At 40.9% G+C, this 27,667-nt stretch overlaps 1 protein-coding gene across 1 annotated transcript in view; it reads right to left on the bottom strand.

Annotated features, from left to right (window-relative positions):
* The window catches only part of tpd52 (tumor protein D52), a 214,075-nt gene that overhangs the window by 70,465 nt on the left and 115,943 nt on the right, over window positions 1-27,667 (bottom strand). The window contains exon 10 of the mRNA XM_069921156.1: window positions 13,823-13,992. Within this exon, the coding sequence (XP_069777257.1) occupies window positions 13,823-13,992 (170 nt within the window). The remainder of the gene's footprint in view (window positions 1-13,822; window positions 13,993-27,667) is intronic.

Genomic DNA, 27,667 nt, shown 5'->3' with positions numbered 1-27,667 from the left:
ATTGCCTGACATGGGAAATCACACTCTGTGAGGGCTCTATTCCATCTCAGTAAATTATTTCTCAGAGAAGAAAAATACTTCAAAAGGTACCTGCACAGTTTCTTTAATAAAAATATAACATTCACATTGATCCATTGGAATCCTTCATTCAAGACCACTCAAACTAGCGGACAAATATACAAAACAATAAATACTCAAAATCTCTCCAATGGCAGCACAGAGGCTAGAAAAATGTAGAACACTGGGGTGGAAGCAAGGCATTGTCGAGACAGAGGAAATAACAAAGATGACTGCACTTCCAAACTCTTTTTAATATAGTCAAGTCTTAAAGAGTTTGAGGTCAGTTACAAGGTAAGTTACCAACTTTTAAGTGGGTCCAGATAATAGAAAACATAATAATATGTTGGTAATAACTAGTGAGGATTCCAAAGAATAAATATCGAAGAGAAACAGTACATCAAAGAAAAAGAAAGAGAAATGATGTGAATTTCCATCACAATTTGGAGAGGCTCAGTGCTAAAGCATTTCCAATGTAGTTGACAAGTAAACACAAAAGTCTGCGGACGCCATGATTGAAGTTAAAACACAGTGCTGTTGAAATTCAGCAAGTCAAACAGCATACTTCATGTAGCAAAGATAAAGATGCATAAGCAACATTTTGGGCCTGAGCCCTGCATCAAGATAGTTGATGATGATTCTCATCTACAAACACTTCCACTTTCAAGTTACCATTGTTCAGACCATTAAGACCTCCACATATAGACAGCTTCTGAAATAGATAGGAATTTTTACAAAACAGTATTAATTCAATACTGGTAGCTTGCATCCATTTTTAATTTTGTTTCAGATCTCCAGCATATGTTCTTTTTACACCCTCCTCTTCAACTTGTACAACACATTTGTCTTCTCACAATTCCAGTTCCGATTAAGTCTTTCATCTACTCTGCTTCTGTCCTAACTGATGCTCCCTGACCTGCTGAATACTCCCAGCATTTTCTGATTTTGTTTCCGATTTCCAGCATCTGCAGTCATAATTTGGATGTTCACTGCTAGCCTTGGTTCAACAGCAGTACAAACCTGGTGTACTACTTATTTTGCTGAGAATAAAATCCACATCAATCTTCAAAGGGGACTGATCTGCATAGAAAGGTGCAATGCATTTAGCAGCATGGCAACTAGTTTCAATATTACAATTGAAACAATCTATAAAAGTAATGTTTGAGTCAGGTTGACCTCTTATCCACCATGGAAGAGAAATGATACATTATGCACCTGCTAAATTCTAAATGAGAATAGATAAAACAAACAGTCTTGGAGAGTCTTTCTTTGGCTTGGCTTCGCGGACGAAGATTTATGGAGGGGGTAAAAAAGTCCACGTCAGCTGCAGGCTCGTTTGTGGCTCACAAGTCCGATGCGGGACAGGCAGACACGATTGCAGCGGTTGCAAGGGAAAATTGGTTGGTTGGGGTTGGGTGTTGGGTTTTTCCTCCTTTGCCTTTTGTCAGTGAGGTGGGCTCTGCGGTCTTCTTCAAAGGAGGTTGCTGCCCGCCAAACTGTGAGGCGCCAAGATGCACGGTTTGAGGCGTTATCAGCCCACTGGCGGTGGTCAATGTGGCAGGCACCAAGAGATTTCTTTAGGCAGTCCTTGTACCTTTTCTTTGGTGCACCTCTGTCACAGTGGCCAGTGGAGAGCTCGCCATATAATACGATCTTGGGAAGGCGATGGTCCTCCATTCTGGAGACATGACCCATCCAGCACAGCTGGATCTTCAGCAGCGTGGACTCGATGCTGTCGACCTCTGCCATCTCGAGTACTTCGACGTTAGGGGTGTAAGCGCTCCAATGGATGTTGAGGATGGAGCGGAGACAACGCTGGTGGAAGCGTTCTAGGAGCCGTAGGTGGTGCCGGTAGAGGACCCATGATTCGGAGCCGAACAGGAGTGTGGGTATGACAACGGCTCTGTATACGCTTATCTTTGTGAGGTTTTTCAGTTGGTTGTTTTTCCAGACTCTTTTGTGTAGTCTTCCAAAGGCGCTATTTGCCTTGGCGAGTCTGTTGTCTATCTCATTGTCGATCCTTGCATCTGATGAAATGGTGCAGCCGAGATAGGTAAACTGGTTGACCGTTTTGAGTTTTGTGTGCCCGATGAAGATGTGGGGGGGATGGTAGTCATGGTGGGGAGCTGGCTGATGGAGGACCTCAGTTTTCTTCAGGCTGACTTCCAGGCCAAACATTTTGGCAGTTTCCGCAAAGCAGGACGCCTGCAAGCTCACACCAAGACACAAGAGAAACTTGTCCGTGAACTACTCTTTGCAGATGATGCCGCTTTAGTTGCCCATTCAGAGCCAGCTCTTCAGCGCTTGACGTCCTGCTTTGCGGAAACTGCCAAAATGTTTGGCCTGGAAGTCTTGGAGAGTATAAACTTGGTTAAAAGTAACCTTGGGTTCCCCATGATATGGTTTTGCCATGCTTGGTTTCTGACATATGACAAGAATGCATGCTCCTGTATCATCTGAAATATGATGTTACTGCAGAGTTTCAACTGAAACTTCACAAAAATAAGGGTGTGCATCGTTATCAATGAATATGGACCACAACAGTGCCACAGGACTGCTTTGAGACTACGACCTGGAGCATCTTCAGGGAGGCGGTCATCTACAATGGCCATGTGAACATCAAGGAGTACACGAGCTCAGTGACTAGCTACATTAGCAAGTGCATCAAATATGTCACAGAGATCAAATGCTACACCACCAGGGTTAACCAGAAACCATGGTTGGATGCAGAAGTCCTGCTCAGAGCTCGTGATGCTGCTTTTAGGACAAGAGACAAGATGGCACTAAGATCAGCCATGGCTGAATTCTCCTTTGCAACCCAGAAGCCAAAGTATGGGTCCATCATGAGCTGTGTGACACCAGTGATATGAGGCACATATGGCAAAAGATCAAAACTTTGAGTCTACCTGACAACCTTTCAAGTCAAAAACAACGACGCCTCCCTTCCGGACAGAAGAACAGGCTGACTCCAAAGAAAGCTTCATCTTCCCCTGATAATGGACCCCTTGCATAGGCATGTCCAAGGTGAGGGAAATCCTATCCACGTTCACCTATGGCCTCTTGGGTGTTGTCCTATGCTCCTCCTCCTACCCATCCTTCTCTTCCACCCTCATTTTTATTTGGGTGCCTGCCTGCTTTTTGCACATACATTAATGAAGGGCTCAGGCTTGAAAAGCTGATTATATATCTTTGTCTCCTCTGGATTCTGCAGGACCTGCTGAATTTCTCCAGCACTTTTGTGCATTTACTATTTATAGAGAGCTTTGAGACCAATGTGCACAAAGATTTTTTAGGAATATTTGTTTATGTCAAGAGTAAAAGTAAAAGCTAAAGGTTCCATTATTGTCACATAATACTACATTTAGAATGTAACATACGTGAAATTCTTTAATATTTGTCTACCGTAAGGCAGACAGAGAGTCACACATCACAGAAACCTACAGTACCTGGTGCTCCTAGGCTGTCTCTCCTCCAAGTACTAACCAGACTTGAGCCTGCTTAGCTTCCAAGATCAGAGAATCTCAGGCATGTTCAGGCTACTGTAACCATGATCAATATAAAAATCAATTAATTTTGGTAAATGAAAATTTTGCACATTAAACATGCTTTTAGATCAATTAAACTGTAATGTTGAATAATGTGGAAAAAAGCTAGTCTGCAGAAATATATTAAAGGGAGAAATTAAGAATAATATGTCTTTATAACTTAATTACTGATGTGCATTGTAAACGCTTGCCTTAGCTCAATATTTGACATTAATCTACATTACATTTTGACAAAGCAAGGCATCAGAGAAGGCTTTGATCTTACCCCAAGTAGTAAATTATCTGTTCAAGACTTTGAGGTCAAAGAACAATGTTCAGCCTCAATTATGGAGCATGAGGCAAGATGAAAGGATCACATTACGTCTGAAAAATCCATCACAGGGCAACCAACTTAACTCACCAAAACCACTTCTTTCAATTGATCAACTAAAAAGCATTGAAACCACAAGTGTATTAGACCTGTAAAGTATAATTATGTCAAGCCATGATGCACCGAAGTCTCTGATATTGTTAAATTGCATTCTACCTAATGACATAGGAAACTGAATGCAGATTCTGTTCTGCACCGGAAAATCATAAATATATTCCATTTAAAACAAAAATAAGAAAAATACTATGCTTTTCAACTTTGTTAATGTATACTTGACCTCATTTTAACAGCTTATGTGCCAGGCCATTAATGCGCTTTTTATTTAAAAGGCCAACATTCTCATTGCAAAACTATTATAATTGAAGCCTGTTGAACTTTAGAAAATAGATAATGCAGGCTGGTTACGTGTTAAATTACCATGTGGCAGAAGCAACAGGCTTCCCCAACCTTCAAAGCTGAAAACCCACAATCATTTTAATACAAGTCCTTTCCCTTTCATCAGCCCTGACCAACTACACACTCTGGGAAAGTTGACAGATTTTGTGGCTACTGCCAGTCCTTCCTTTAATTATGGGTTGTAAGTACAGTGAATCACTACAAAGCTGTATGTCTGACAGCCACCTTCAACACAATTGCAAAGCTGTATTGTCTTGTTTCAGGATTTGAGCTTCTTTTCTCTCTTTCCCAGACAGGTAGGTTAAGTCACATGCGCACACCCAAAAGACATAAAGCTACAAAAATGTTCACAGTCATAGCTAAAAAGAGTAAAAGCCTTTGGCATTCAGCCAACATCAAATCCACTTTATAAGAAAATGAGATTAACTTCCAAATTTGAACCATTATGAACCATTTGAACCATTCAAGAAAATTCCTTAAATTTTAATTATAAATGTCAGTTTTCAAAATACTTCCACTTGGACCTTATTATTGCCATATCTTTGCTTATTTCTGTTAATACCAATAGGACTCAAAAGAGGGAGAATTTGCAAAGAAAACCCACAGGTACATTTTTCAAAGAGATGATTTCCAGATGTCAAAAGGAATTTTATCTTGCAGCTGCGAATACAACTACATAATTACCTGTTTGCATTATTGCAAGCCACAGTTTAGATTTAATAGCTCAGTTGACAATGTTGTGAAAGGCATTTGGTCCACAACTACACTTTCCAAATATTCCTTCACTCATAGGTCCAACCCTGGGAACATTACAAGCTGAGACATAGGTCAATAAGAAACATTGGCAAACACAATAGTCATTGCCTCAAACAGTGCTGTTGACAGACACAAGCACAAAGGCGGTGAATAGAGTCCCCCTCAGTTCTCACACACAGCGAAGAATGAGTCAGTGTATTGCTGCTTTGGTGCTCTGTTTGTACAGTGTATACAGCTTTTGTCTGCAGCCACTGTTCTCTACTGAATGAGGACTAAATAGTCTAGGAAGTACACTCACAAGAAAAGCCTTTTACTCCCACCTCCAGCCAGGACAACGTTCAGTGCGTGTGATAGGCCAGCAAAGAAGTCTAAAGTCATCTCCTGAAGTATAAAACCACATTTACTTGTTTGAATTAGCAACATGCATTCATTTGAATCCTTCAGTTTAATTGGAGATTATAACCCTTTCTTCCCACCTTATTCGGTAGCCTGACAAGAATGTGCAGTATTCCAATGCACAATTCAATCCTTTCATTAACATTCTTAAACTTATATTTAAGAATGTTGACTTTAGGAAAATTGTACAATGTATTAAATAGCAAAGTCTTTTTATGCAGTTTCACTAATTAATCAAAAAACATTATGAATAATTGGTAAATTATGATGGGAAAATGTTAGGATTACTTATGCAAAAACAACCTCATAAACATGCACATCGAACTGTTCACTTTTGGCACGGACCACAGAAGGACAAGGCAAGATTGTCATGAACTACTGCTGGTGGATAATCAGCCCTACTCCCAGCGACTTCACAGGAGGGGAATTAAAATCAACGACAACAGTCCTCGTCTGGACAGCAAAACTGCTAGATAGGAAAAATAACCAATAAACGTTCACTTTAGTGATTTTGCTAATAAAAGATGTTCCTCGGCACTTGACAGGGATATATAAGGAGAAGGGGAAACTGGGGAGGAAGACAAGGGTGTCTAGGTAGAGAATTCTGTGTCTTGGCACAAGATTGACATGGCGTAGGGCACAGTCATCAAAGAATGGTTGAAAGAAGTGGAAAACACTTTAAAGGCTGGTTAGAGCACCACAGAATTCAAAATATGGTTTCTCGGGATAGAGAGGATTTGAAGCTGGATGGTATTCAGGCCAATAGGGATCAAAGAACATCTGAAAAGGCATATTCATTTAACACTTTAAACCTGACTTTCAAAAAGATCGAAGGTAAACAAACATCTACCACTCACATCTTGTGGCTATTTTTCACCTTCAGTAATTGCAGGTATAATTTTTAGACAATGACCCTGAATTCTATACCCACCAACCAACAGAGACAATTTTTCTCTCCCAACAACATTTTTTTTTTAAATCAAGTAATGCTTAACTTTCCATTTCCAAGGAATACATTGATATTTCAATGTGAGATTCTCTTCAAAATTTAGCATAAGAATTTTAAAATTGAGATTTTGGAAACTGTGAGCCCTAGCCAATCATAATGGATCAGAGGGATTTAGCTAATATTAAGATATAGGCAGCAGAGTTTTGATTATGCAAGGTGGAGGAAGCCATTGTGGGGAACTGTGAAATATTAGCATCTGGAGTTTATTTTTGAGTTAAGGATCCTAACTCTGCATAGTCAATGAATCGACACAGCTGCTTAATTTTCCAAATGTTTTCATCCACCTCTGAGGAACAGTTTAATGTTCAACGAGTGTTTGATTTAACATTTCATAATTTAGAGATTGAATATCCATTAGTTCTCGAATGTCTTAAAAGTGGAAAGACAAATACCAAAACATTAAATTTTATCAAGGTTACAACTGACATTATTGCTCATCACCAGATTATATTCTCTTAGCAGGAAATTAAAATATAACGTTAATCAAATTAAAAAATGCTCACATCACAACTGCAGTTTGTATCATACACAAAATACATCGCCACAATTTACCAAGACAACTCCATCAGCAATGTCACCACAAATAGTGGAAGTTCTATCAGCAGGAGGACTGGGAGTGATTCACCGCCACCCACCCACAAGTTATTAGAAATGTGCAATAAATGTTGACTTACCAGCAACACCCACATCTTACAAATGAATAAATACAGGACATTGATCTCAAGATGATTATTTGAATCCCCTGAAGTTATCGAGAGCTATGGTAAAGTTCCACAGAAACCATCCAGATTGCAAGGTTGATGATATCAGATGCAACTATGAAAGAGGCCACAAGACCTTCTCAAACTCCATTGTGGTTTCCAGATTGTCACTTACATACAAGGCATTCTGGAGGTTAACAAAATCACTCAATTAAAGCCTTTAATAGAATTGCATGTCAAGCCTTAGTAAGATGAGTTAAAGTACTCAGTAAAGAATTAATTGAATTGATTGGGAATTTGACTGATCTCAATAAATTTTTACCAGCTCCTGAATTATACTTCAAAAATTAAGAAGAATGAAACAGCCTGTAATTTTAACCAAAATATTGTTCAGTGGAAAACAAAACAGTGTTCTAACATATGGCCAAAGGTTATTCAAGATACCTGGGTAGCGTCAATCAAAATCTCTAACGTTAATCTAATGAGGATTTTCACAATATCTGACTGCAATTGCCTCCAAATGTGCGGTGACCAGTGAAATCCCCATTATCCGGCACCTCTGGGGCTCACGAATGATGGATTTGCAAATTTTCCGGTTGACTAAGATTCACTCTTACAATCCCTAACTAATACATCTGCATTAAAAATACATGGATTTAAAATACAAAAGACAGTGCAAAATGTAAAATAATTTGAAAAAAAAATAGTATTGTAGTCTTTAATTACCAGTATGTAAAGTTCACTTTATCAGGTAGAACATACAAAATTTAAATTTGAACCCCAGTTGCTGGTGCTATAACAGTGTTGAACTATCCGCTACACTAACTGTGCTTTCTTTTTCTTTGGCTTGGTTTCGCGGACGAAGATTTATGGAGGGGTACAATGAAAGTTTGTAGTAAGTATTTGAATATGGATGGGCAGGTGATAGAGAAGGGAAATGCTCTGGAAGAAGATGAAGGGCAATTGGCAGGAAAAGTAAATAATGTTGTTCTTAAAGATGAGGGAAAACAGGGATTAAAAAATGGGAAATCCCTGAAATTCATATATTTTAATGCCAGGAGTATTGTAAAAAAGGTGGATGAGCTGAAGGTGTGGATTGATACTTGGAAGTATGATGTGGTAGCGATTAGTGAGACATGGTTGCAGGAGGGATGTGATTGGCAACTGAATATCCCTGGGTTTCGTTGTTTTAGGTGTGATAGAGTCGGAGGGGCAAGAGGAGGTGGGGTTGCATTGCTTGTCAGGGAAAATATTACAGCGGTGCCTAGGAAGGATAGATTAGAGGGCACATCCACGGAGGCTATTTGGGTGGAACTGAGGAGTAGGAAAGGAGAGGTTACACTTGTAGGGGTGTATTATAGACCACCCGGAGGGGACCGAGACCTAGAGGAGCAAATCTGTAGGGAGATAGTAGATATTTGTGATAAGCACAGGGTTGTAATTATGGGAGATTTTAATTTTCCACATATAGATTGGGAAACACATTCTGTGAAAGGAATGGATGGGTTAGAGTTTGTGAAATGTGTGCAAGATAGTTTTTTACAACAATATGTAGAGGTGCCGACCAGAGAAGGAGCAGTGTTAGATCTACTGTTGGCAAATGGGATGGGTCAAGTGACGGAGGTTAGTGTTGGCGAGCACTTCGGGTCCAGTGATCTTAATGCCATCAGCTTCAATGTCATTATGGAAAGAGAGAAATCAGGGCCAAGGATTGAGGTTTTTGATTGGGGAAAAGCTAGATTTGAGGAGATGCGAAAGGACTTGCAGGGTGTGCATTGGGACAATTTGTTTTATGGGCAGGATGTAGTAGAGAGATGGAAGTCTTTTAAAGATCAGATTTTGAGAGTGCAAAAGCTTTATGTTCCTGTTAGGTTAAAAGGAGGGGCAAAAGGTTTGAGAGAGCCGTGGTTTTCAAGGAATATTGGAAACTTGGTTCGAAGAAAAAGGGAGGCGTACATTAGATATAAGAAGCATGGAGTTAAGGAGATGTTTGAAAGATACATTGAATGTAAGAGGAATCTTAAGAGAGGAATTAGGAAAGCTAAAAGAAGGTACGAGAAAACTATGGCAAGCAGGGTGAAAACTAATCCAAAAGAGTTCTACAAATATGTTAATGGTAAGAGGAAAGCTAGAGACAAAATTGGTCCCTTAGAAAATCAGAGTGGAAAACTGTGTGTGGAACCTAGAGAAATGGGGGAGATATTGAACAGTTTCTTTTCTTCGGTATTCACTAAGGAGAAGGATATTGGGAGATGTGGGATAAAAAAAGCAAATTGGGTAAATATGGGGAATATAGAGATTACAAAAGGTGTAGTTTTAAGGCTTTTGAAGAATATAAAGGTGGATAAGTCTCCGGGACCAGACGGGATCTTCCCCAGGACATTGAGAGAAGTGAAGGAGGAAATAGCAGAGGCTCTGGCGGTAATTTTTCAAATGTCATTAGATATAGGGATAGTGCCGGAGGATTGGCGCATTGCGCATGTGGTTCCGTTATTTAAAAAGGGTTCAAGGAGGAAGCCTGGCAACTATCCCTAGTTTGACGTCTGTGGTAGGTAAATTAATGGAGAAAATTCTTAGAGATAGTACTTATAAACATCTGGATAGACAGGGTCTGATCAGGAGCACTCAACATGGATTTGTGGGAGGAAGGTCATGTTTGACCAATCTGATTGAATTTTTTGAAGAGGTGACTAGGAATGTGGATGAGGGTAGCGCAGTGGATGTTGTATATATGGACTTCAGTAAGGCCTTCGATAAGGTACCACATGGAAGGTTAGTTAGGAAGGTGCAGTCTTTAGGTATAAATTTTGAGATAGTCAAATGGATTGAACATTGGCTGAAAGGGAGAGGCCAGAGAGTGGTAGTGGATAATTGTCTGTCAGGTTGGAGGCCGGTGACCAGTGGTGTGCCTCAAGGATCTGTATTGGGCCCATTGTTGTTCGTTATATACATTAATGATCTAGATGATGGGGTGGTGAATTTGATTAGTAAATATGCAGACGATACTAAGATAGGTGGAATAGTGGATAATGAAGAAGGTTTTCAAGGATTGCAGAGGGATTTGGGCTGCTTAGAAAAGTGGGCTGAAAAATGGCAGATGGAATTTAATGCTGATAAGTGTGAGGTGCTTCATTTTGGTAAGAAGAATCAGAATAGGACATATGTGGTAAATGGGAGAGCATTGAGGAATACAGAAGAGCAGAAAGATTTAGGAGTAACGGTACCTCGTTCCCTGAAGGTAGAAACTCACGTGAATAGGGTGGTGAAGAAGGCTTTTAGTATGCTGGCCTTTATCAATCATTGCATGGAATATAGGAGTTGGGAGGTGATGTTGAGATTGTATATAACGTTGGTGCGGCCTAATTTGGAGTTCTGTGTGCAATTCTGGTCGCCTAATTATAGGAAGGATATAAACAGAGTGGAGAGAGTGCAGAGAAGGTTTACCAGAATGTTGCCTGGGTTTAAGCATCTGGAGTATGGGGAGAGATTGGACAGATTGGGTCTTTATTCTTTGAAGGTTGAGAGGGGATTTGATAGAAGTATTTAAGATTATGAAAGGGATAGACAGAATGGATGTGGATAGACTATTTCCGTTAAGAGGAGGAAAGTTTAAAACAAGAGGACATGAGTTAAGAATTAAGGGGCAGAGGTTTAGAGGTAACATGAGGGGGAACTTCTTTACTCAGAGAGTGGTAGCTGTGTGGAATGATCTTCCAGGAGAAATAGTGGCGGCGGAGTCAATTGTATTATTTAAGAAAAGGTTGGACAGGTATATGGATGAGAAGAGGATGGAGGGTTATGGGCATTGTGCGGGGAGGTGGGATTAGAAGGGGGTGTTTGGTTCGGTGCGGACTAGAAGGGCCTAATGGCCTGTTTCCGTGCTGTAATTGTTATGTTATGTTATGTAATGTCCACGTCAGCTGCAGGCTCGTTTGTGGCTGACAAGTCCGATGCGGGACAGGCAGACACGGTTGCAGCGGTTAACTGTGCTGGCATCATAATTAACCCCCTTCCCTCATGCTGACAACCTGACTCACCTCCACTCCAGTGCCCCGGTCAGGCACTCAGTTCAAACTGCCTCGCCTCCACGCCTCCTGGTCAGGTCCTCGGTGCACCTTCGTTGCACTGACAACCCAACTCACCTCCTCACCAATGTCCTGGTCAGACCCTCAGTGCAACCTGACTCACCTCCACAAAAGTGTCCCAGTCAGGCACTCGGTGCAACCCAACTCACTTTCATGCCAGTGTCCCGGTCAGGTCCTCGGCTCACCTTCCTTTATATTCAAACTCCATTCACGAGCACTGTAACGGTGTTGCTCTAGATGCTTCGCTAACCATGCCTCCATCATAATTAAGTCCCCTTCTCCCAAGTTTTAGGATAAAGCCTTACTAATATACTTAATAAATAGTAATAAAGACAAACTAGGCAGGGAAAGGGAGACACTTTGGGAGAGTTGCCCCAGTAGCAAGAGCATTGGCAGGTTCTTCATTCTGGGCCATTTCATTCAAATACAACTTTATTGAAACTATTCAAACAGCTGCTACAGACAGGACATGACCGGGGCACTCCGCTGGCTGAATGCTTGCTCTCAAGGCGTTGTGCGTTGTTTTGAAGAACATTTACTTTTACAGGTTGATTGAGTGCCGGATCGTGGAGATTTTACTGTATATAAAATTTGGTGCTTGTCACATTAATATCTGCCAATTGAATTTTTTTTTAAACAATAAGGGATGGTCAATTCTGTTAAATCCAAGAATACTGCTTCAGGAACAGAAGTAGATTTGTCATAGCTTTGCATGTATGAGAAAGAAATACCTATCCAAGTAACATTTTCGAAATGTTAAGTAAATGAATAGATCAATAGATAGATAAATAAATATTTCCAGAAATGATCAAAACTCAAGGGAGAAGCATCAGGAAGAATGAAGGCAAATGGATTCCTTCTGGAGTGAATACAATGGGCGAGACATTTTCATTGCTTGGAGCCTGCACCACACCCAGTGGTTACAGAGAGTCAATTTCTTCAGCTCTCCAGATCTGGCAGGAAGTTGGGTGGGGCCGTGTGCATTAAGGTGGGTCAGGAATGACCTAGCCCAAAATTCTGGATCTGATCAGTCCATGGATTATTTTGCACTTCATTATATAAATGTATTTTCCGTAGTTTTTTAAGTAATGACTTTAGCATTTAAAAAAAAAGGACATGCAAGGCAAAAATGAATGCCACCTCCAAAGAGAAGATATCTGGAAGGATGACAAAAAGCTTGGACAAAGTGATGGTAAGCAAAGGTCTTAATGGAGATGGACCATTTGCAGTGCAGCAAAACATTAAAAGTAAGAGAATGGTCAACACAGCAGTGGAACAACTAGCCTGAAGATTACACAAAATAAAGATGAATGCCACAAACAGGCATTGGCAGAAACAGGAAATATTAAAAATATCAAAGTGCTCAGCAGTGTGTTGCAAAATATCATCACAGGATTGAAATGGTCGAAGGTTACAAACATATAATTCAAATTGAGACAGTGGATGGGGACAGGGAGAGAAGCAGGGGCTAAAGATTGGTCTTAATTTAGATGGGCAACTTAGTGTTGCCAGCATAAATGTAGGAACGGAGTCAGGTAATTACATTATATTGAGACAAATCTGAAAATAAGAGCAGGCAAGAAGTCATTGCTTGCTGTCCATGCCTGTAATTGAACAAACATATGTGAAATGAATTAAGGATAATATTAATGGAAGGGATAATGGTTTAACTACATGGAGGTTAAATAGGATGAAAACCTATTCATCATGATTATTTTTCTTGTTGGGATAACTTCAGTCAATCCAACCAGAGGGTTGGAGAAATTCCAATAAATGATTGAAACCACAATACTGCAGTTTTCCAATGCATTGATTTAACCACAAACTATTTTAATCCTAGTTTTAGAACAGAGATGAGGAGAAATTTCTTTACCCGGAGGTGGAGGCCAAGCCATTGGGTATATTTAAGGCAGAGGTAGTTAAGTTCTTGATTCGGAAGGGGAGAAGGCAGGAGGAGAATGGAGTTAAAAAGGACGGTAATAAGCCATGATGAAATAGTGGGGTGGCTCAATGGGCCAATCCGTTCCTATGTCTTATGGTCTAATTTAATCTTGATCACAAATCAGAATGCAAATATGAAGCTCAAGAATGCTGCCTTCCTTGTTGCTTTTAGTCTTCAACCTGAAGGCTACAGATTTATGTCCCATTATTGTCATCCTCTGAATACTCTTGGTTAGAGAAAACTAAAAATTAAGTAGTCATCCCTTGTGATTCCCTTGCAAAGGACGTGAAAAATTCAGCATTAGTCTCTAATTGATAAATCATTTTAAAACTACTATAAATGAGCCCTTCAGTTCCCATCGCCAACATAAAATCCATCAACTTAAACTTGATTAATATCAAGATGCTAACAAAATGATTGAGCATAAAATTACATTTGCTAAAATTGATCTGTTACAGGTATAGTAATAACAGTACCAATAAACACAACTAATTTTACACTTATAAAAGATAATTTAAGATACCCACAATCAAATCTCACTCACTTCTTAATCATTACTACTTACTCTCCATCTCCTGTTGGTCTTTTGCAAACGCAGTGAAACTTGCCACCGAAGTCAATGTAAAGATCATCACCTACAACATGGAAGATGTTCCCAATGACGACTTTATCTTTGGCAGGGCCCATCTGCATCAGAGGGGAGCGCCTCAATAATGATGCAAATGACTTTACATTCTGTGCAGATACCTAAAGGCATTAAAGAAATTGAAGAATTTTAATTCCAGATAATTCTACCCAACTTCAACTTATTCATTCAGAATGCTGTATCTATACAAGTAATTTTAACAAACATTACAAAATAAATGCAAAATTCACATCGTGGTCAATTAATATAACTTATTAGCATATAATGAGATTGTTTATTTTGGTTCATCTACAATTACAGACTATTCTAACAATGATAACAGACAAAAAAATCTTGTGACTCAAAGAACTTTTCTACAGGCCTGGGATGATCCATAAGCAAGAACAATTAAAAAAAACAAAGAGTTGGAGGACCTTACATTTGCAATTCCAACATGTGAAAAGTCTTTAAGACAAAGTGGGATTTAAAAACATTAATCAATAACATTCTCTCACTGTCTATGCCTATGATAAACTTCGTTGAAAATAATACTGCACAAGCACTGCTTTTAACATCTGACGAACAGCATCATTTAGCATCTGTAATTTGTGTAGAAAAAGTTGCCCTGCATTATTTGAGACAGGGTTTGAAGTGCATCTGGCAACACTGGGATTGAATTACACACTCAGAACTTTGAATAAGTTGTTTTTACTAAAGTCCAATTTCCTCTAACAAAAAAAAACCCTGCAGCAATGTTTATAAATTGATTTAAAGCAGCAGAATACGCAAGTACTTTTCATTAAAAAAATCTGACTAGGTACAGGAGGATTATTCTGATTAAGGAGTTGAGACCAATCAGTTTGAAGCACTCTTTCAAGGAATGCTTTGTATTTGTATCATTTAGTATATCACTTGGAATCAGAGAGAGAGAAATGAAATATATCAAAGCAAAAGCAGCAATTAAATATTTGGTTAATAATCTGCATTACTGGAAATAGCATAGAAAAGGCTGCAATCAAGTACAGACAGCTTGTTCAATTGGGGGAATAGGAGAAAGATTTTGAAATTTTAACAATGGCTCCAAAAATCAATATTTTTACAAAATTAAGCTAATTCTATTATATTTTTCTAGTTTTTATAGTTGCTTCTGGAAAAGTCTTACATTATATGCTCTGAGGAATTGAAAGATTAACTATCACTAATTCTCTTCCTTTCTTTAATCTTAAATATGAAATCCAAATCATCCCATTTTGGCTCAGAGGTACTCTACCCTTACGTCTAAAGGATGGTCCAGACTTTGACAAAGACTATCACCTGATAGAATAAATGCAGTCACAAGGTGTAGCCCTGCACAAAGTGTATTTATTTATGATTTCAAGTATATTCAGTGAATATGGTGTTTTTCATTCCATTTTGGAAACTTCAAGAGATTCTCATTTTCCTTTATTTACATATATAAATATTAAATAAAAAAGATAATGTTTATGTTTTATACATTGCATAATGTACATACACACCAACATTCTTACTAGCTGCTTCAATAATTAACTTAGAACCAATTGGTTGATATGATAAAGGAGATTTACCTTGTTTGAGTAGATCAGTTTTATTATTCTCATTATTTTATGTTCAAGTATTAATAACGATCCTTAGAATCATTGACGGACAAAAGGATCTTGCCGTGAAAGTCCATAATTCAATTAAATGCCAACACTAGTAAATAGGTGGTAAAGTCGTGCTTTCTTTCATTGCTCGGAGCACTTGAATATAAAAGTTGACATGCCATGATGTAACTGTGTAAAACTTTGGTTAGACTACATGTGAAGTATTGTGCGTAGTACTGGTCACTGCATTACATGAAGGATATGAAGGCTTTGGAGAGGGGACAGGAGAGGTTCACCAGAATTGTGCCTGGATTAGAGAATATTGGCTATAAGATCGAACAAACTTCGATCGTTCCCTCTGGTGCATCAGAGGCTGAGGGAAGTATTGATAGTTTATAAAATTATGAAAGGCACAGATATGGAAGATCATGAGTGTGGAATGTCAAATACTAAAGGACATAGGTTTAAGGTGAGGGAAGGAAAGTTTAAAAGAGATGTACAAGTGGTAGGCATCGGGAACACACTGCCTGGGGTAGTGACGATGGTGACATTTAAGAGGCATTTAGACAGGGACATGAACAAGTCACCTTTATTTATCGTTCATACCTTGCTCACATGGTAAAGATGAGATAGCGTTTCTCCAGGACCACAGAGCATATTTACATAAATACAAGTTAAAGTTAAACACATTAAAATATTAAAACGTATACAGTAACAGTCCATGGTACACTATCCACATACATTCTGGGAATTCAGGAGCCTGATGGCCTGCGGGGGATAAAAAAGCTGTTGCCTAATCTGGAGGCAAGGGCTTGAATGCTACAGTACCTCCTACCACATGGCAGAAGGGAGAACAGTTTAATGTGAGGGGTGTGTGGAGTCCTTCACAATATTTATTGCTTTTCGCCTGCATTGAATGTTCATGGTAGGAAGAGACCCATCAATTACCTTTTCCACTGACTTCACTATCCTCTGCAGTGTCTTGCGGTCTGAGGAGCTACAGCTTCCAAACCAGGTGGTGATACACTTGCACAGGATGTTCTCAATACATCCTCTGTAGAATGTAGTGAGGATGGAGGGTAGGAGATGAACTCTCCTCAGCCTTCGCATGAAGGAGAGGTGCTGCTGGGCTTTCTTGGCTGATCCATAACCTCCATGCAGGGAATGGAGGCAGATGGGATTAGTTTAATTTAGCACTATGGTTGACACAGACATTGTAGGCTGAAGGCTTGTCCTTGTGCTGCACTGTTCTATGCATATTCCAATCTGTATCTCAATGCACAAATCACCTCAAAGAAAACTAAGCAGTGACTAAAATCTATAAATAATAATGATCATCACCATCTGCACTAGCTTGTCTGTCGAGGTCCTCAACTGAAATAAAGTTGTTCTATTTTCTGAAGGCAGTTTCTGTGTTACTGGACACATTAGTTTATTGTCAATAGTGGGTAACTAGTTTGGACTTTAAAGCTGAGGCAGAAATGAAGTACCACACAAAATTTCTTCATAGATCTTTAGTTTGTCATGAACAACAGCTAACAGAATATTCTATCAATATCTGGCTTCAGATACAAGCCATATTTTGGTGTAATACTGTCATGAATGATAGAAATTTGAGATAATTCATGACTTTGTAACAGCTTCTTAAAGCTAAGTGTGAAACACTGCAACTCATCTATTCACTATTGCTCCTGAGCTATCAATTTTAAACTAACTTGGAATTGTAGTCAGAAATATGAGATCTATCAGATCAACATATGACTGTCACAGAGATTCAAAGATGTTGTTTCTAGTTTCCACGTTAATTGAAAATAACATTATGGTTTACACGAAGCCCACTGAGTCTCAAGTCCCCATAAAATTTCTAGGAAGCTTGCACTCACGTTTGGAAGGAGACCTTTACAATGGACAGAATATTTTTTTCATAAATATCCTTAGCTGAATGTTTAAGATGCAGTTTATTTCAATAAGCAATCTTTTACTGAAAGCAAGGTTCTCATGAAGTTGATGTAGTACTTAAACTGAGGATAGTTCATTCATAATATAGATGCAATTTGTTTTACTTTATTGGAAAATTTGTTTATAATTAAAAAGTATTTGGTAACTTTAAAACCAACATCAAAAGTGAAAATGTGTTACGGTGAGGTATAGCTAGTAAAGGAATTACTAGTAAATGGACCAACAAACCTGCCTTCTGATCAATGCAACCAGACCCGCCTTTAGAAAAGTACTGGGTTCATTGGACAGACAGTCTGTTATTATGATGAAAAAAAAATCAAAAGTATTTGATTTAGAGCACCTATAGCTAAAGGGTACAGGTTATTTTTAATGGGAAACAGTCAAAAACGGTTCACATGACACTTAGATAACTGGCTGTATTTATCAAATGCAACAATTTTAAATATTAAAACCTTTCCTGAGTTTTCAGATATAAAGTTGCTGCCATCTCTATTAATAGCATAATACTGAACAGACAGCAAACACTATCCACTTTCTTTGGCTTGGCTTCGCGGACGAAGATTTATGGAGGGGTATGTCCACGTCTGCTGCAGGTTCGTTGGTGACTGACAAGTCCGATGCAGGACAGGCAGGCACGGTTGCAAGGGAAAATTAGTGGGTTGGGGTTGGGTGTTGAGTTTTTCCTCCTTTGTCAGTGAGGTGGGCTCTGCGGTCTTCTTCAAAGGAGGTTGCTGCCTGCCGAACTGTGAGGCGCCAAGATGCACGGTTGGAGGCAAGATCAGCCCACTGGCAGTGGTCAATGGGGCAGGCACCAAGAGATTTCTTTAAGCAGTCCTTGTATCTCTTCTTTGGTGCACCTCTGTCTCGGTGGCCAGTGGAGAGCTCGTCATAGAACATGATCTTGGGAAGGCGATGTTCCTCCATTCTGGAGATGTGACCCACCCACTGCAGTGGGGTCTTCAGCAGCATGGATTCGATGCTTGCGGACTCTGCCAGCTCGAGTACTTCGATGTTGGTGATGAAGTCATTCCAATGAATGTTGAGGATGGAGCGGAGACAGCGCTGATGGAAGCGTTCTAGGAGCCGTAGGTGATGCTGGTAGAGGACCCATGATTCGGAGCCGAACAGGAGTGTGGATATGACATACCCACGCTCCTGTATGTATGACAACAGCGTGGGTATGATTATCCACATTACTAGAACATAAAACATACAACATTGCAGCACAGTTCAAGCCCTTCGGTCCACAATGTTGTGCCAATCTGTATATACATACAAAAAAAACTGAAACCCTCATTATCTCATAACCCTCTATTTTTCTTTCATCCATGTACTTGTCTAAGAGTTTCTTAAATGCCCATATTATTCCAGCCTTCACCACCACCCCCGGCAACACATTCCAGGTTCCCACAGCTCTCTGTAAAAACAAACTTACCCCTTATGTCTCCATCAAAGCTTTTCTTCCTTCACTTTGTACAGATGCCCTCTGACGTTTGCTACTCCTGCCCTTGGAAAATGGTGTTGGCTGTCTACCTTATCTATTCCTCTCATACTCTGGTAGACCTCTATCAAATTACCTCTCATCCTTCTTCACTTCAAAGAGAAAAGCCCTAGCTTTGATAACCTTGCCTCATAAGGCACCTTTTCCAATCCAGCCAACATCCTGGTAAATCTCCTCTGCATCCTCTCCAGTTTCCACATCCTTCCTGCAATGAGGTGACCAAAACTGAACATAATATTCGAAGTGTGGTCTTACCAGAGATTTATAGAGCTGCAACATTACCTCAGGACACCTGAACTCAATCCCTCAAATAATGAACTCCAGCATGCCTAAGCTTTTTTAACTGTTCTATCAACCTTCGCGGCAACCTTGAGAGATCTATGGATTTGAACCCCAAGGTCCCTCTATTCTTCTACACTGGTAAGTGTGTACTTAATCATTACTCTGCCTTCAGGTTTGGCCTTCCAAAAGGCATCACCTCACACTTATCTGGATTGAACTCCATAGAAAAACATAGAAACCTAGAAAAATAGGTGCAGGAGTAGGCCATTTGGCCCTTCAATACTACACCACCATTCAATATGATCATGGCTGATCAGTACCCAGTTCCTGCCTTCTCCCCATACCCCTTGATCCCCTTAGCCACAAGGGCCAAATCTAACCTATTCTTAAATATTGACAAGGAACCGGGCTCAACTATCTCCTGTGGCAAAGAATTCCACAGATATACCACCCTCTGAGAAGAAATTTTTCCTCATCTAAGTCCTAAAAAACTTCCCCCTTATCTTTAAACTGTGACCCCTGGTTCTGGTTTTTCCCAGCATTGGAAACAATCTACCTGAGTCTAGTCTGTCTACACCATTAAGAATTTTATGTTTCTACAAGATCCCCCCCTCAATCTTCTAAATTCCAGAGAATACAAGCCTAGTCTATCCAACCTTTCTTCATATGCAAGTCCTTCCATCCCTGGTATCAGTCTAGTGAATCTTTTCTGCACCCCCTCCATGGCGAGGATGTCCTTCCTCAGATAAGGACACCAAAACTGCACACAGTACTCCAGGTGTGGTCTCACCAAGGCCCTGTACAGCTGTAGCAAGATCTCTGTACTCAAATCCTCTTGCTATGAATGCCAACATTACCATTCACCCTCCTCACCGCCTGCTGCACATGCACGCCCAATTTCAATGACTGATGCACAGCAACACACAAGTCTCTCTGCATCTCCCCTTTTCCTAAACAGATACCATTTATATAATAGTCCTCTTTCCTGATCTTACCTCCAAAGTGGATAACCTCACATTTATCCACATTATATTCCAGCTGTCACGTCTTGGCCCACTCGCCTAACTTGTCAAAATCACTCTGCACCCTCCTAGCATCCTCAACACAGCCAACCCTGCTACCCAACTTCATGTCGTCTGCAAATTTTGAGATATTGCTATCTATTCCCACATCTAAGTCATTGATATATATTGTAAACAACTGTGGCCTCAGCATGGAGCCCTGTGGTACCCCACTAGTCATTGGCTGCCATTACGAAAAGAACCCATTTATATCTACTTTTTGCTTCCTGTCCATCAACCAATTCTCTATCCACATTAATACTATACCTCCTATACCGTGCTTTTTAAGTTTGTACACTAGTTTTCTGTGCAAATCTTTATCAAATGCCTTACTAAAGTCCAGATATACCACATCCACTGATTTCCCCCCTATCCACTCTACTGGTTACATCCTCAAAACACTATTAGATTCATCAGACATAATTTTCCCTTCACAAAACCATGCTGACTCCATCTGATGATACCACTACTCTCCAAATGTATTGTATTGCATCTTTAATAACTGATTCTAGCACCTTCCCTACAACCGATGTCAAGCTAACTGGTCTGTAGTTTCCCATTTCTCTCTCCCCCCCTTCTTAAAGAGTGGGGTTACGTTGGCCATCCTCCAATCTTCAGAAACTAATCCAGTATCTAAGGAGGTTTGAAAAATTATCACTAATGCATTCACTATTTCCTGGGCTACTTCCTTCAACAATCTTGGATGAAGACCCTCCGGCCCTGGGGATTTATCCGCCTTTAATCCCTGCAATTTAACTAATACAACCTCTCAACTTACAATTATTTCCTTTACACCAGGGGCTCCCAATCTTTTTGTTCCTCTGTACCCCTTGAGCATTTTTATAGGTTCCCGTGTACCCCTAAAAATTAAGGATAAAAAAGCACGACATTGTGCAATCTGACTGCAGATTACAACACCATGTATTGTACAGTCGTGGTTATTCTCTCAGACCCAATGTACCCCCTGAAAATGTACCACTGGGGGTACATGTACCCCAGTTTGGGAACCCCTGTTTTACACCCTCCCTCACAATTTTCCGCTAAACTCTGCATCCTGTCTATATCCTGTTGTAACACAGGAAAATCTTAAGCATGATCATCAATGTGTCAAATACTGTATGTTGTTTTATTGCTGTATGAAATAACTTGGTTCTGGTAATATAAATTAGTGTATTTTTCATAGACAACACCCACATTAATTAATAGTGTGAATGGAAATTATTTAAAATGATGTCCCTACTTTTACCAAAGTATTATACTTCTAAGATTTTTTTAAATTGTGGCTTCTGCATTTTTCCTTTTACCCCCTGTTGGCTGCTTGAATCACACGTCAGTATAACTGGATAAAGTTATGACATCCAGCAGAAAAGTTGAATCTTTACATTACTGTTCAGATATCTTCTGTTCACAATGAGGAAATGAAGTTCAAGAAGTGTTGAATAGAAACCAATAATATTAAATAAAAATCAAAATAATATTTTTTCCTGCATATTTTCTGTAATATTAAAGATAGAATCAACATTCCTAATGGTGCTCTGAGAAACAAGATTATACTAAGGGACTGAAATAAATCGTTAAACAATACTAATGGTTCAGTAATAATCTACTAAAAACCTTTCCCTTGGAGCATTAAGACCAAAATTGTTGGTGCTGGAAATCTTACCTCAAATCAGAAAATGCTGAAAATACTCAGCTGGTCAGGTAGCATCTATGTCTCTGTCTCTCACTCTGTCTCTGTCTCTCTCTCTCTATCTCTGTAATCAGCAGCACTAGTGTGGTTCAATCCCTCTGAGAATCCAACCTATTACAAAATACACTCTTTGTTTTCCTCACCCACACACTTGACTGCAATTCAAAATACTACATATCCAAGATTTCACAACTCTGAAGAATAGTCATTGGAAACTCTGTTTCTCTCTTTACAGATACTGTTTGATCTGTTGATTTTGTTCAAGTAATCTCATAGTTTCCTTTCAGAAACAGAGCACTCGTAAAAGGCACTACAAGAAAAAAATCTTTTCAATGAGGCAACTAAAGTACAGAAATAAAGAGGAATCAAGTGGTCATTGATTCAGAACTGGAAAAAGTGTAACAGCAGTGTCTGGGAGTAGAAGCTGCTGATGTTACAGAAGGAAAAGAAAGCTCCTCCTCCTCCTCCTCGGCAAAGCAAGATTACTTTTAGTTGGATGATTTACTTTGAGCAATTTGGAAATTCAAAGCGATCACAAATCACACTAATCAATGTAGTTCCACACTCAGTTTGAATTTTGACCAAAGTATCTGCAGTGTTAGAAAAGATCTAGTATTTACCAATACAACAGACAAACTATCAATGACATTAAATTAGCTATCTCACAAAGAAAGTTCCATTGAAAATTCAAGCAGCTCACCAGCCTGGCTAACATTCAGTTCAGCACCTGCTAATATTTCGGAACTTTAATTTTTCATCTGGTCTTTAATATATTTGAATGCTGGATATGAAAATACATGCCAAAGCAGAACGGACATTTTCCTTCAATAGGACTGGTGTACCCCGTTTTGAGGATCAAGAAACTTTGCCTTTCAAGACATAAAACAAATTATAGTCATTTAAGCACTTATTTCCTGAAAATATAGTTAAAATAACAGCCTGTAAACAGCTAGATGATGTTTGAATTTATTTATCAGATAAATATTGGCTACAGCAAATAGAGCATTCAAGTTCTCCTTAAAATGGTAGTATGCCATTGTCTTGGGTAAACTTATACCTCTCATTTTGTTCATTTTAGATTGGTCACAGTGTTTGAGCTACCGAAAGAAAATAGACACACACACCGAGAGCAGTTCAGTTTATACAAATGTTTATTACTAATTCAAAAGCTGATTTCACACTACAATATGCAAGCCCTTCCCAACTATACTTATCAATGCTTGGACTGGTCCCAACTGCTGAAGCGAGGCAACGACTGCACACTTGGAGTAGGTTGTCAGGGCGCTGGTAGCAGCTTCTCCACCTCCCCCGACCGGGACGTTGCTCAGACTCTGGCTGTTCTTCCTTCTTGACAAGGGGTGTTCCCACCCCTCGGAGAATCTAAACTTCAGCAGCAGGACCACAGGCTTATATACCCCAAAAACAATTAATCATGCGCCTACACCTTCTAATATTTGTCAGTCAAAATCAAAACTGAACATTACATTCTACAATTTAGAAGATTAATTATTATGGAACCAGGATGTTATAATTTCCTGGTTTATCTCGTAGATACAAAGACTTATTAAAACTTCTCGAGCAAGACAGGTTGTGACCAATTCGTCAATTTCAGAGTGTTGCATTTGACAACTGCTTTCCCTGGGCCTCACAGTGGAATTCCATTTCAAAGTGTATCTTCAGATAAGTCCCCATGGCTGAGTTTAATTACATCTGCTAGTTCTGAAAGTAAGGTGACCTGTGTGTGGACCCAGTGTCGTCAGTTCCACATAAGCAAAAAGCATCTGGGTACATGGTTTTAATCCTCCATTACATTCCACCCCTTGGTCACAATCTGTCATTTGCGAGGCCTAACCAGTATTTGAGTACAGAGGGAGCGAAAAAAGAGAAATCAAAACAACAATTACAAAGATAAGCAATGACGCGAGCAACCAACGGAGGATAGTGTGGCCCACTCCCCGAAATGTAGCAGTTAGCCATGAGAAAGGATTCCAACCAAGGCTCAAATTATCCTTGTTGGCCACAATACCCAGGTACTGGAGCTCACGAACAGATTTTGAAACATGCTGAACAATAACATATTTATATAAGCTGCACTTGAGGCTTGTGACCGAGGACTTCCTTGGTGTAATGCATCGGACCGTGTATCCCACGGGGAACTCCCTTGGAACGTCCTCGACATTACAAATCCAATTGCTGGCATCAAAGCAGCTGTTAAGCCAGATCACCAGGAGTGTAAAATGGAGAACCTGGAACAAAGAAGCCTGACACATGTCACTCACGATACCATAAGCGTTCAGTGTTTAAACAGACTAAATCATCCTGTCCCTCAATAGCTACCCACCGAGTGTTACCCTGGGCAGGTGTCACTATTTCCCCTTTTACAGGAGGGCCACTACCTGGTGGTGCCACCCATACCTTTTGTCCAACATTCTCTAGTTCGGGGATGGGGGGCAATGACTGTTATTCCTCTGGAATAGGCTGTAATTCAGGAGCGTGAAGAAGTCGGTGGAAAGGTGTACCTCCTTTTAAAGGGCGATGATTCAAATTGTCGACTGCCTGCTGCAGCACATGGCACCATCCCTTCTGGGTCCCCAGTGATGTTTCCAAACGAATTTGTTCCTTCAGTAAGCCGTTCATTTGTTCAACTAACCCGGCAGCCTGCGGGTAATAAGGAATATGGTGGACCCATAAAATACCGTTGTCATTTGCCCAATCGCAGATTGCTTTCCCGGAGAAGTGCGAGCCATTATCAGAGTGAATCTCCTCTGGAACATCATAACGATAAATCAAATGGTTTAGTCCTTGGATAGTGCTAGCTTGGTCAGCCGTCTTGGTGGGAAAAGTAAAAACCAGGCCCGAAAAGGTGTCAACCATTACTAGGATGTAATATTTACCCATACAGTCTAGCATGGGGCCTATGTAATCAATTTGCCAGACCGCAGCTGAGTGAGCACCTCATTTTATTCGGCCATGCGGACCAGGTGGAACGGTATGGAACTTCACAAGCTGACATTCTGGGCATGTACGTACGACCATGCGGACATCATCCTGATGGACGGATAAAGCATGTGTACGGGACCACATAGCTGATCCCTTCTCCCCCAGATGACCACTCTGTTCATGTGCCCATCGAGCCAGGGGAACGGTATCAGCACAGCTGATAGTGGCAAGCTGATCTGCTACTGCATTACGTTGAGCCATGTTAGTCGCCATATTGGTATGGGCATCAACGTGATAAACGGTTATCTCACGATGGTGGGAAGCATCCCACAACAGCTGCCACAACTCTTTGCCCCATACTGGGTGGTCATGTATCATCCAGTTGTTCTTTTGCAAATCAGGCATCCATACCACAAGTCCATTAGCCAAAGCCCAGGAATCAGTAAACAGGCGAAGAGGGTGATCATGGGGATCTAGTGGTAAAGTGACTGCCTTCAACTCAGCATACTGACTGGAGCCACCATCCCCCTCCTCCGATAAGTGAGTTCCTGACCTGGGATGGTAAGCCACCTGTTCGTGTACGCGGCCCACCCCTTCAGGCCCTCTGGTCGCACGACTCTGAATATACCACTTCCATTTAACAATAGAAGACTGCTGAGCCCGCCCGATCTTTAGATTAGCATCATTAGCCAGGACCCAATTCATTATAGGAAGTGCAGGTCGCAATTGAACATCTGCATCACCTGTCATTCTTTCAGTCTCTAGCAGGGCCCAGTAACAGGCTAGTAACTGTTGTTCAAAAACAGAATAACGAGTGGCAGCCTCAGGCATGGTACGTGACCAGAATCCCAGTGGGACTCGGCGACCCTCTTGTTTCTGCCAGAGGCTCCAGGAGGCCACATCATCAATATAATGGTGAATTGAGAGGGAAGGCGATACTGGAAGGTGGGTGAAGGTATACTGGCACCCCTTCCAGGTAAAGGCGAACTGATCCTGTGAGTCCTCAGCTGTAAGAATACTGAAGAAGGCGTTAGCGAGATCAATGACTGCATACCGTGTTCCTGAGTTCCCAGTAGCAATGTTTTCAATAAGGGTGACAATGTCCGGAACTGCTGAAGCAAGTGGTGGGGCATGTTTGTTCAAAAAACAATAATCAACTGTCATTCTCCAGGAGCTGTCCGGCTTCTGGACCGGCCAAACAGGGCTATTAAAGGGCGACGTTGCGGGCCTCACTACCCCTTCTTCTTGCAGAGCATCGATAGTGGCAGTAATCTCTTCCTGCCCCCCAGGGAGACGATATTGTGGAATGCACACTGGTTTCATGGGGGCTGGCACCATCACAGGATCCCACTTAGCCTGACCCACTACTAGTTTTTTTGTAATAGTTCGAATTCCAAATTCAAATCCCCCTTGGCTAGTATTAAGGGCCATACCGGCCAACATATTAATACCCAGGATACACTCGTCAGTAGCAGCCACCAGGGCATGTAACCAGACAGGGGAAGGGCTATCACCCACCATGGCACAGACTTTTATTTCCTTTGCCAGGGTGACCGCTCCTCCCAACCCCTCTATTCGAAAGGCCGGTCCAGTCCAGAGGTCGGGATTACCAGGAATCACCGAGTGCTCTGCACCGGTGTCGACCAAAGCCAAGTATTGGCAATCATTACCCCCACCCCAGTGGATTGTTAACGGTATGTAGGGCCGCGGATCCCCGTGTGTGCGCCGTGTCTCGATGGAGTAGACACGGGAATCCTGCCCACACCTTCAGGCTTCAGAAGGGTTCGGGGGCTTCCAGGACCACATGCTATTGTTATCTTTAAGAGCCTGTTTAACCTATTGTTTTACCTCATCATGAGTAACTGGAGCAGGAGAAGCCAGCTCGATAGAAGCAGCAGTGGGAGCAGAAAGCACAGCTGGGCCAGGAGGACTCAGCAGCTGGGAATGATGTTCCCCTGCTTTTTGCCTAAATCGATCTCCAATGGCAGCCAGCTCTTTTACAGAGAAATCACGGATCATTGACTCCTTCCGACCCCTGTTCCCACTTTGGCTCACAGGGTCCTCCACCCAGTCTAGGGGAGGAGGTGGAGGCCATCCAACAGAGGGAGTAGGCCATAGAGCATAAGCAGGGGTTTGGGTATTTTCCCCTGGGTCCACATGGGAAATCGGGGTATCTATCCCTTCCATCTCAACCCTTACATCATCCCCCCTTCTGTCTGTTTGGGAAATCTGCTGCCTTATAGGGCGGGCGTGAACAGCAGATGGAGAGGGTAGTATGTTAGACACATGGTGAGGAGTATCTGCATTATTACCATTGTCATTCCAGATATTCCCATCCCAATCCTCAATTACATCAGGATGGTCACCATTCCTTATCATGGCATGAATACGATATGGATCGGATTCTACTCCATGCCTTTCCTTATCTGCACAGAGCTGCTGCCGGAGTTTAATGTTACGGCAAATCATTTGGACATGCTTATCTTCCCATTCTTTGGCTCTGTCCTGACTGGTGCGAACAATCTCGCTCATCATAGAACAGCATTGTCGCAGGACTTCTAACTCCTCCTCTAATTGCTTTCTTTTGCACTGAGATTCTACTTCTCTTTGAATTAATTCTGCTTCACGCTGAACGGAGTGGCGTAATGCTGTGGCCAGCAACCAAAAACCATTCGTCAGTGTTCCCTTTTTATCAGGAAATTTACTTTCTCGAAGGAGAGTGGCAACCCGCTCTCCCAGAGGTGCACT

The sequence above is a fragment of the Narcine bancroftii genome, chromosome 2 (assembly GCF_036971445.1).
Source record: "Narcine bancroftii isolate sNarBan1 chromosome 2, sNarBan1.hap1, whole genome shotgun sequence".
Taxonomy (NCBI): Eukaryota; Metazoa; Chordata; class Chondrichthyes; order Torpediniformes; family Narcinidae; genus Narcine; species Narcine bancroftii.
Note: the sequence above shows the minus strand (reverse complement) of the source record. Positions and strands in the feature narration are given on the sequence as shown.